At 40.5% G+C, this 10,527-nt stretch overlaps 1 protein-coding gene across 1 annotated transcript in view; it reads left to right on the forward strand.

Moving 5' to 3' along the window:
* The window catches only part of RAD18 (RAD18 E3 ubiquitin protein ligase), a 116,055-nt gene extending 111,616 nt beyond the window's left edge, over positions 1 to 4,439 (forward strand). The window contains exon 12 of the mRNA XM_019651031.1: positions 3,941 to 4,439. Coding sequence (XP_019506576.1) covers positions 3,941 to 4,043 — 103 coding nt within the window. The 3' untranslated portion in view covers positions 4,044 to 4,439. The remainder of the gene's footprint in view (positions 1 to 3,940) is intronic.
* The last annotated feature ends 6,088 nt before the right edge of the window (positions 4,440 to 10,527 follow it).

Below are 10,527 nucleotides of genomic sequence, written 5' to 3' on the forward strand. Positions count from 1 at the left end.
AGTAGGCTCTCGGCATTACTGACACAGCTTACATGGCTTTAAGAACCTGTGAGTAGATAAGGATTGTCACTGACAAATCTTTTTAACTCTATCTCATAGTGCCTTAAAAAGACAATTTTAGGAAATAGCTTTCTCTAATACTTTTTATCAGAAAAGGACAAAATTACTTTCTCTATTGATGGTCTGCATTTCACCTTAACCCCATGAGAAGTCATTTGCATGCACTTATGAGCCTGTCATATTTTCTAATGGAGGACTATTAATAATTTGGCTATCTTTGGGGGCGTACCTTCATTAAAGTTTAACATACACACATTGAAGTGGACAAATCTTAGGTATACAGCTTGATGAATTTTTACAACTGAATACACCTGGGGTTAGGGTTCCTTTGGTGTGCCCCCCTATTGTCCCCTGTGAACCATTCCTCCCAGTATTAAGACTGTGAGGCCCCCATTGATTCTGGGCTTGGCCATGTGAGCAGAAGCTTGATGAGTGTCTGCTCAGTGGGCCTTGTCTTTTTGGAACACTCACTCTTGGGATGGTTCCTCTGGGAACCAACCACTCTGCTGTGTGAGAAGCCCAATCTAGGCATGGGAAGAGGCCACCTGGAGGAGAACGAAAGACTCAGCCCTCCCCTCACTGAGCTCCCAGCCAATCACCAGCACCAGACTGCCAGTCATGTAAGTGAGCCTTCTTGAAAGTCGATCCTCCAGACCCAGTTAAGCGACCTCTTCCAAGCCCTGCTGCCCAGATCTAGACTCATGACCAAATAAGTGATTATATTGTTTTATGCCTCTTAAGTTTGAGACTGGTTTGTCATGTAGCAATAGATAACCAAAACAGAAAGCAAACACAAACATTTTCTGTTTAGTTTTAATTGCTGTGTAACAAATCACCCTAAACCTTAGGAGATTAAACCACAACCATTTTATTTGCTTATGATTGTCCGGTCTGAGCTGGCCTTAGGACCATGTTCAGCTGAGCTGTCTGGACCTCTCTCTTTTTCCATGTAATCAGGGAGCCTCTACTTCTCCATGTGGCTTCTCCACATGGTCTCTCCATGTGGTCTTTCCAGCAGGATAACTGGATTTCCCATATGAAGGTTCAGATCTCCAGTGTCAGTTACCAGTTTATTGCCTCTTGGCTCCAAATTCATTCTTTTGTGTGTTCTGTGAAAATTGAATTGGGCCCTTTAAATATTCTTTTGCCAGCTCTCTTGATGTTAAGTTTTATCAGTAGAGGGCACTGGATAAACATTGCAAGAGGAAGGGGTTTTGCCTCTTGGTTGCAGTTAGATCACTGGCTAGTGTCCGGTCCTACAATGCACTCTGACCACCAGCTCATTTTTCCACCTGTAGCACTAGTTCTCAGTTAGCCACAGTTGTGCTGTCTTCAACCAGGTGTGTAGAACTGTCTGGGGCAGAATTGTCAATGTTGAATGCATACCCCAACACACACACAGAGTGCTTTGGCAAAAACTAGCTTTTCAAGGGGTCCTGTGTTATATTTGTTCCAGGTGATCAAGGAAACTTATATCCAGTCTTTAGCTGATCACTAAGCTAACCAAGCAGACACTTCACGGGCAACACACAGCAAAGAGTGCACATTTACAGAATTAGTTGAGAAAGTCACTAAACAACATCAACAAACCCTGGAGAAGTAGGAGAATCTGATTTGCAGAGTTACCACTGTATATTGTTACAGATGTCCAGTTTTCAACAAAAAAATTATGAGACTTACAAAGAAACAAGATTCTATGGCACATATACAGGGGGAAAAAAAACAATAAAAATGCCCCAGAGGAAGCTCAGATATTAGACTACTAGCCAACCTTTAAATCAGCTGTTTGAAATATGTTGAAAGGAAACCACGTCTAAAGAACTAAAGTGAAGTATGAGAACGGTGTGTCACCAAATAGACAATACTGATAAAAAAATAGAAATGATTAAAAAAAGAATTCTGGAGTTGAAAAGCATAATAACTAAAATGAAAAATTTACTAAGGGGCTCAGCAGAAGATTTGGGTAGAATCAGCAAATTTTAAGATAGCTCAATTGAGATTATTTAGTCTGAGGAACAGAAAGAAAAAAGGATGAGGAATAATGAACAGCCTCAGACCTGTGGGATACCAGCAAGCATACCAGCATATGCACAGTGGAAGTCCCATGAGGAGAGAAGAAAGAGAAAGGGGTAAAAAGAATATGTCAAGAAATAATGGCTGAAAACTTCCTAAACTTGATGAAAAACATTAATCTACATATATAAGATACTCAGTGAACTCTGTCAAAGACAGAGAAAAGTTTGAAAGAAGCATGAGACAAGCAACTCATCACTTATAAGGGACCTGGTGATTTCTCATCAGAAACTCAGGGGGCCAGCTAGAGGCAGTGGGATGACATTTCAAAGTGCTACAAGAAAAAATACTATCAATCAAGAATTCTATATTTAGCAAGCTGTATTTCAAAAGTGAAGGAGAAATTAGACCTTCCCAGAGGAAAAAATAAATGGGGAGAATTGGTCATCAAGAAACACTATACTAAAGGGAGTCTCAGGCTGAAATGGAAGGACAGTAGACAGTAACTTAAATTCACATAAAGAAATAAAGAGCATCAGTAAAGGTAAATATAAAAGTATAGGTAAATACAAAAGACAGTATAGATACTTTCCTTGTAGGAAATTGCCAGGAACTATATCTAATAAATGTTACCATGCAGAACTCATCCAGGTTTATTGCTCTGATTGTTTTTGTATTGCTTATTTCACTTTACAAAATCCTAAGTGCCATCTGCTTATTGACCATCTCTCACTATCCATTCCTTTTGAGTCTAGTGTCCCTCTACTGCCATTCAGCTATGGCTACCCATCTTGAATCTGGAAAGTCATTTTTGGACCTGAGTAAGGTCCTTACATGTATTATCCTTTCTACTTTTCCTCTTCTAAGATTCAGCCCATAGTTCAGAATTCTTTAAAATGTTAGCCGACAGCCACCTCTTTCTCCAGTGCTCTGCCAACAGTGAGAGAATTTGTGTGGCCCATCTTCTTTTGGAGGGGCTTATCTTTCTTTGGGATTTTGTTTTCTTTTTCTTTTTTTTTTCCTGTGAGCGGATTCTCCATTTTTTATTAAGTGATGAGTGGTAGAATGCAATTTGCTTCTGTCTTCACTTTGAATACCAAACGCTCTGAAATTAAGTTCACGCTTTCCAGCCACTTTCCACTGCTACCATTATTTAAACGCTAGAATGTAGCCCTTATACTCTTTAATTTTTCTTTCAAAAATTCATGTGGTTTTGAATGCATGCTAGTCCAGATCCTGTTAGTGTGGTGATGCAATGTACACAACAAGAACATCAATGAATAATCTCCCTTTGTTCGATATCTATCAAGGCACCCGTCCATGTTGCATAGAATTGATTTGAAACGAAGCACGTGTATTTAAGGACCTAGTCTACACCATTGGTTGGTGACATGTTTTAAAAATGGGCTTTAACATGTGAGGAGAGATAGTATCCTGCATGGTAACATTCTATTTTTTTACAGCCTCAGCACTGACAGGATCAAGTAAACTTACGATTTTGTTAGACTATCTGGTTTTGTCTTGTTGTTAGGATGGATGGGAGCCCTTTTTTTTTTTCAACTTTCTATGTGTTAAGCAGAAGCATAAACCTGCTAGATTTTGATTCTGAAGAAAAGGGGTTCAATTCCTGGCTCTATCACTTATGTCTGTGACCTTTGCTAAGTCACTGTTTTCTCAGTCGTGAAATGGGAATAATAATAATAGTTATTATTATAATAGATTTGTCAGTGGACTAGAGAGCTATTTGAAAGTTTAAGTGAAATAATGCCTGTGAAAGCGCTTGTAGAAACAGTTGCAAACTAGAAACTGCTGTAAAATAATAATGATCATTTTCTAAGATGCCATTTCCCCTTCTTACTGTTTCCAGAAATGATCCTGAAGACACAGAAACAAGTCCAAGACAGAATCGTCGCCCACGATCAGCTGAAGGTGCTGAGAACGAACCGAGAAATAAACGGAATAGGAATTAGTGTGGGCTTTGGCTGACTCTTCCAATGCAGTGATCAGAATATATGGTACTTTCTGTTGCCATATAGATTTCATATTCATAAATGCCCAAGTCAAGATTTTAAATTCTAGATATTATTTTTAACTGATTTTCATTCTTTTTTGCCTTTCCGGAAAAAAAAAGTTACAAAATATCCTCACTTGTTCATTTACCTCCTGCGTCTAAAACAGCTCTCTCTAAAAATGCTGACTTTGCATGTTCTCTAGCTTTGCAGAACCCACAGACATTTTACAATAGCAGAGGTCTTTTGTTTGGTTTTGTTTCTAGATTTCAGAATGTCCTTAAGCCATTCCCCTCTTCCACGGAGAAACCAACTTCAGAAAAGGACTCTTCAACCTTTCTACCACAAGGAGCAGTTGAGGAGTTCAGGCCTGTTTATTTCTGGAAAGGAAGGCTGTCATAACTCCAGCCTCGAGCATGTAAGCTCCTGATGCATGGATGCCAACGTGCCCAGTACAGCAGTTAGTTGCTAGTTGTTACCCAAGTCTAAGGTAGTTGTTTGTTAGACCCGTGTCTTATACATTACTGGAGTAGGGTGTTAGTACTGTAATTTAAAGTCACAAACAATAACTTTAAAGCATTGAGCGTAGTCTTTGGAAATGGCACATAAAAAATGATGACTGTTAGTCTTTCTTTTCACATAGGTAAATCGAATTTTTAACACTTTGAATCCCAGCTATTAAAATAATGTAATAAATGAGTTTTGTAAATGAATAGACTCTGTATCAATTTAAAACCATGTCCTTGAAAACAGTGTCTTGTGAATAGTTCAGTGCAAGCTACAAGTCATTGGAAGGGGTTGGTCAGTAATTATCTCTGTGCAAAATGTCCACCAGTCTCCGGTTCTTTCCAGAGTTCCTAATGCCTCTTTGGCATTCAGTCAGTCTTCACCCTCCTGCCACCTTCCAACCAAAACACACTACTTTCTAATAACGTGATAGCAGAGATGGCAATGTTAAGACTACACGTTTATGAATGTGCCAGGATGTTTGTGACGCCCACTTTCCAGAGAATGTCTCCATTGACTTTGGTGTTTTGGTGTGCTCTTGCGTTTCTGGATAACTTGTGGAGTCTCATTATGACTTAGAGTTAAGCATTTTAATACTTAAATGACCATTTCTTTTCTTTATGAATTCCCTGAGCCTCAAATGGCTCTATAAGAATTTGTTGTAGTCATTTCTTACAATGCACAAGTGGTGCATTACGCAAACTAAAAGCAGTCCCGCTCCCTGAGCCTATCCAAGGACCTGATGCATGGTGAGTAAGCAATGCCAAACAAGCAATGTAGGGCTTACCACTGATGTGATATTTACATCTGTGAGTTGCCAGAAGTAACGCTAAAATGAAAACTGCTTGTTTCATTAAAAAGTACACAGTCGGCTATAAACTCAACTGGAAGTAATTACTACTTTAATTGCAGCAAAAGGAGTTTGCAAGGGAGTCGTGAGACCCAAGACAGGAAGCCTGGCAAGTATGTTCATTCAGTGACTAGCTTGATTATCTCCTTACTTAGGTAGCAGTCACCATGCAGAGCACCAGCAATGCAGAGGTGACCAGAGGCTGTTGGAAACAGTGGTTCTCAGGAGGATGATGGGCGGAGGGGTGATTTTGCTTTTCAGGTGATATTTGGCAATGTGTGGAGACATTTTCTCTATCTAAACTGTTGGGTTAGGGGATTGCCACAGGTATCAGTGGGCAGAGGGCCAGGGATGCTGCTGAACATTCTATAGCACACAGGTCAGCCCCCATGGAGTATTTGGTGGGGCTGCCATAACAGAGTGCCACGGACTGGGGGGCTTAAACAAGAGACATTTTTATCTCACGGTTCTGGAGGGTAGCAGTTCAAGATCAAGTTGCCAGTGGGGTTCGTTTCTTCTGAGAGCTCGCTTTCTGGCTTGCAGATGGCCACCCCCTCCCTGTGTCCTCACATGGTCTTTCCTCTCACATGTCCGCGTCCTAATCTCTTATAAGGACACCAGTTATATTGGATGAGGGCTCATCCTAATGGCCTCATTTTGCATCAGTTATCATTTTAAAGACCCTCTCTCTAAACACATTTACATCTGAGGTACTGGGGGTTCAGGACTTCAACATAATGTATGGCATTGAGGGGACCCACACTTTAGCCCTGCACCACCCCACAGTAAAGAATTATCCAGTTCAAAATGTCATTGGTGCCGAGATTGAGAAACCCCCAATGTAAAGGAATTCCCAAGACGACTTGAGAAATAAGGCCTCAGGGGCATTTACTGAGCTCTATTTGTTAGCACTTAGCATTTATTTAATATTTCTGTGTTAAAGATTTTTTTATATTTATTTGAGAAGAAGGAATTTAGGATAAGTATTAGATCCAGGATTGGAACCAATAAGCTGCTGAGTGCAAGCTTTACCTTTTAGTGAAAATATGATCCTTATCACTGGTTATTAATTCTTTTTACCTCCTAACTCTCTTCCAGGGTATAACAACTACCATGGGTATGTCACCTCACAATGGCAGTGATGCTTATAGTTTGTGAGGGCACAGGTGAGCTGCTGTGTGTCATTTTGAAAGGTCGTTTCCAGGTGGTTCTGATATGTCAGCTCATCCTTTCATCCTAACCCATTCTCTCTATACCCCTCATTGACTCTCACTGATCTAATTGAAAAAGTAATTCACACACGTAAGACAATGTGGATATTAGAGGGAGTTTTTAAATATGTTTAAAAACTAATTCATCTAGTAAAGATTCATGTCAACAGGGGCAGACGAAAATAGAGAGAGGGCTTTGTGGAGGATTTTTTTCCCTTGTGGCCCTTGGCCTTGTAAAATGAGAAGAAAGCAACTGTGTAGATCACTGCACTGATACAGTTACTGTGGGTGAACACAAAATGTGTTCACTGAGTGTGTTGACTGAGTTTTCTGAAAACTGGAGAAAAGACAGAAACAGTAGATTACAAAATTCTTAGCATCTGATAAAAGAAAATAGCAGTTCTTTAAATGAGGCACATTTTTTTCCTGTTATGTGTTTTTTATTATAGAAGTGATTAATTCTGAACATTAGAGGAGAAACATCATCTCAGCCATTAAATTCACTACTGTTTCGATAACCTTTCTTTGGTTTTAGTCTTAGGGTGTTTCAGATGTCCTTAGCAATAACCATCTGAGGCTACAGACAGGTCACACCGGAGTCGACACCTCCATGTTACTGACTTCGGATCCCCACTTACACTTAGACCTTATGGGGGCATTTCCCCCACCCCTTCTTGATGTGTCCCGGGATCCCCGGTCTCAGATGTTGAGAATACATGAACAAGTCGAGGCCTGAGCGTGTTGCTGTTCTCCTGCTGGGCTTCTGCCACGTTGCTGGTGCTCTGTCACATGCACCCTGCTGGTCCTACTAGAGAATCCCGCCTTGCCTGGGATGCCATCTCCTCATGTATCCCCAAGGCACAAACCTGCCCGGTGCCAAGGCATCCCCGCCTTCCTGCTGATTTCACTGCTGCTTGGCCTTGCAGCGTTCCAAGTGGAAACAGCGCTTTCCCAGGTTGCTAGTGTCGTGTCACCTGGACCCATGGCGTCCGTCTTCTCCTTTCCCCCTTTTTTCCCTCTTTTCTCCTTAACCTTCTATTTCTCCCTTCCCCACCTTCCCTCAACTATCATGACTATATGTCAAGCAGCGTGCAAAACAAAGAGAAGTCTTGCCCTAATAGAACTTGCAGACCAAAAAGGGAGACAAACATTAATCAAATAATTACACAAATTACAGTTGTGATAAGTGTGATGAAGCAGAGGTACATGGCCCTATGAAAGCATGCAATAAAGGGGTTTTGTTTTTGCTCATAAGCTCTCTATAGGGAGTTTGAAAATCAGCCTAAAGTTGTAATATTAATCATTATATGCCCTCCTTATCCTCTGTTCCCCACTCCCAGGAACCTGTGCATGTATCTTCTCTCTCCTTTGGTCCAAAAAACATGCTATTAAAATACTCATGGAAGTCAACTCATGTAAATAGGTGCCCATGTGTCCACTAACTTTACAACTGTATCAGACAAGCTAGACAAGTCAGAGTTTCCTATGACTTAGACACAACCAACTCTACACTAAAGACACACAGTGCTGCCATCATTCTGTTACAAGACACTTCCACAGTACATTATCAATACTCTTTAATGATTACATTATGAACCCATCTGGATCATGTGCCATATTTGCATAAATTCTCTTATTCTTGGACATTTGAGTTACTTCTAGCTATTTTCCAGTTTTAAATAATAGAATTACTTCCTTAGATTAGATTCACAGAAATGAAATTGTGGGAACATTAGCTCTTAACAAAATATATGGGCAGGTTGTTTTCAAAATGGAGGACCCCAGGATAATTAAATCCTAAAGGGAATTTGTTCTGTGGGTTTTTAAATAATGGTCATTAAGAAAGACATTGAAGCTCTTCAGTGGGAATTTCACAGCAAGTACAAAAGTTTTCATATGGTTGTTACTTCTGTTAACTATCAAAGCTGACTGTCCAAAATTGAAGGGACTGAGAAAAGACAGTTCTGTAGGCTTATAAGCAAACAAAAACTAAAAGTACTTTGGGTGTTCTAATTCAATTGTGTTTAGGATCTCTGAGAGGAATGGCTGGAGAACCCTTTACAGTATTTCATACCCAAGCTTGATACATTTTCAGGCAAGGTTCTAGAGCTGCTGTTATTCTAGTGCTGGCCAGAGAAGGGTCCACTGCTCTGAGCCAGGCGAATAGATGGCAAGATGGACATTCTTTTATGCATGTCTTTACTTGAGTATGGGGCCAGGCGGGCTCAGAAGCACCAGCAGGCAGGGGTTCTGTTTTGTTTTTTACTGGTCTCATATCATAGCTTTAGAAATACAGGAGTGCATAATTGAAACTCCGGATTTCCACCTGACAATAGTTTACTTCAGTTTGGATCACATAAGAAGTGCATCACACTCTTAAAAGAATTTTATAATTTCTTTTGTGTAACATCCAATTTTGAGCAGCCGTGACTTTTCCATGCCTTTTCCAAGTGCATGTCTGAACTGCACAGTGTACTTCTAGGTAACTAGCCTCAAGTTCACTGTTGAATAGCAGAGGGAGCTATTTAATATTAACTGTTTGAATTCTGAAGAATATCTGCTGAAAACATTACTTGGCAGCACTGATTTCTGGAAACATGACATCCACATCGAGCAATTTCTTTCATATGTTCAGTACATGGTGTTGAGTTATCTAAACAGGTTAAAAGCTTGAGGGAGAGATAGGGCTAAGATAGAACCTGTGATAGTATAACTTAATGCTGAAATCTTACACAGCTTGTCGGTTTTACAGAAATATGGGCTTTATAGTGACACATTGTTCCTAGATCTATCTCAAGATTATACAGTTTGGATCATTGGTGATTTCTATCCAAAAATGGAAAATAGATGAATAAATGTTCATAAAAGTCATACCTGGGCCGGCCGAGTGGTGCGTTGGGTAAGAGTTGGCTTGGGACGCCAACTCTGAGCAGCAGGTCCCCGGTTCAGATCCCACATGCTGGCCAGTGACGCTGCGCCCTCTACAGCTAAGATGGTGAACAACAGCTCGATGTGGAGCTGGGCTGCCATGAGTCGCTGGCAATGGCGTAGGCTGCAGTGGGGCTGGCAAGCAGTGGCCGTGAGCTTTCGTGAGCTACTGTGAGCTGCCAAAAGCAGCCGTCCAATGGCCGGCGAGTGACTGCCTCACCCGGGAAGAGCTCAATAATAATACCAACATGGGCCAGGGAAGAGATGTCCTTCACAACTAGACTGAAGAACAAAAAGGACAGCAATTTGCCTGTTCCCCTTCCCGGATTCCCCAATAAAATCTTAAAAAAACAACAACACACCTGTTTAGGGCAGTTTTTGTTTTTTTAATTGTAAAGTAAAAGAATGTAGTAGTGATGAGTTTTGGGATAGCTGTAGCTCCTCATGCAAGATGTTGGGTTGAAGGATCCAGCCTCACTCTGTTAAATTTTGATAGGCAAACAGTGTTTGCTAAAGGATCTTCTTGAGTCAGAATGAACTAGAACCCAAAAGAAAGGGGTGGGATACAAAATGTAGTTTTGAGCAAAGACATTGGTAAACACATTAGCAAATCTAAATAAATATAGACTAAAAGAAAAAAAGGCAATGGAGGATAGTGAAAACAAGGTGGAAATAAAATATTAGCCAATAACATGGAACATGGGAGAGAAAGTCAGAATATTAAGGCATTCTGAGGCCCTTGATAGTGCTTGGGAGGCACTGACCTTTACACTTGAAGTCAAGGATCCATTGTAAAGTTTTAGGGATAACTATTAATGAATAGAAAGAAGGTTGTGTTTGTCAAACCAGAAAATGGGATTAAAGGAAAACTTGATCAAACCACTACAAGGCAGAAAAGAAGGTGAACAAAACAAGAAAAAGCATGATGAATAGAAAACACAAAGCAAGA

Source organism: Hipposideros armiger, unplaced genomic scaffold, assembly GCF_001890085.2.
Source record: "Hipposideros armiger isolate ML-2016 unplaced genomic scaffold, ASM189008v1 scaffold_152, whole genome shotgun sequence".
NCBI lineage: Eukaryota > Metazoa > Chordata > Mammalia > Chiroptera > Hipposideridae > Hipposideros > Hipposideros armiger.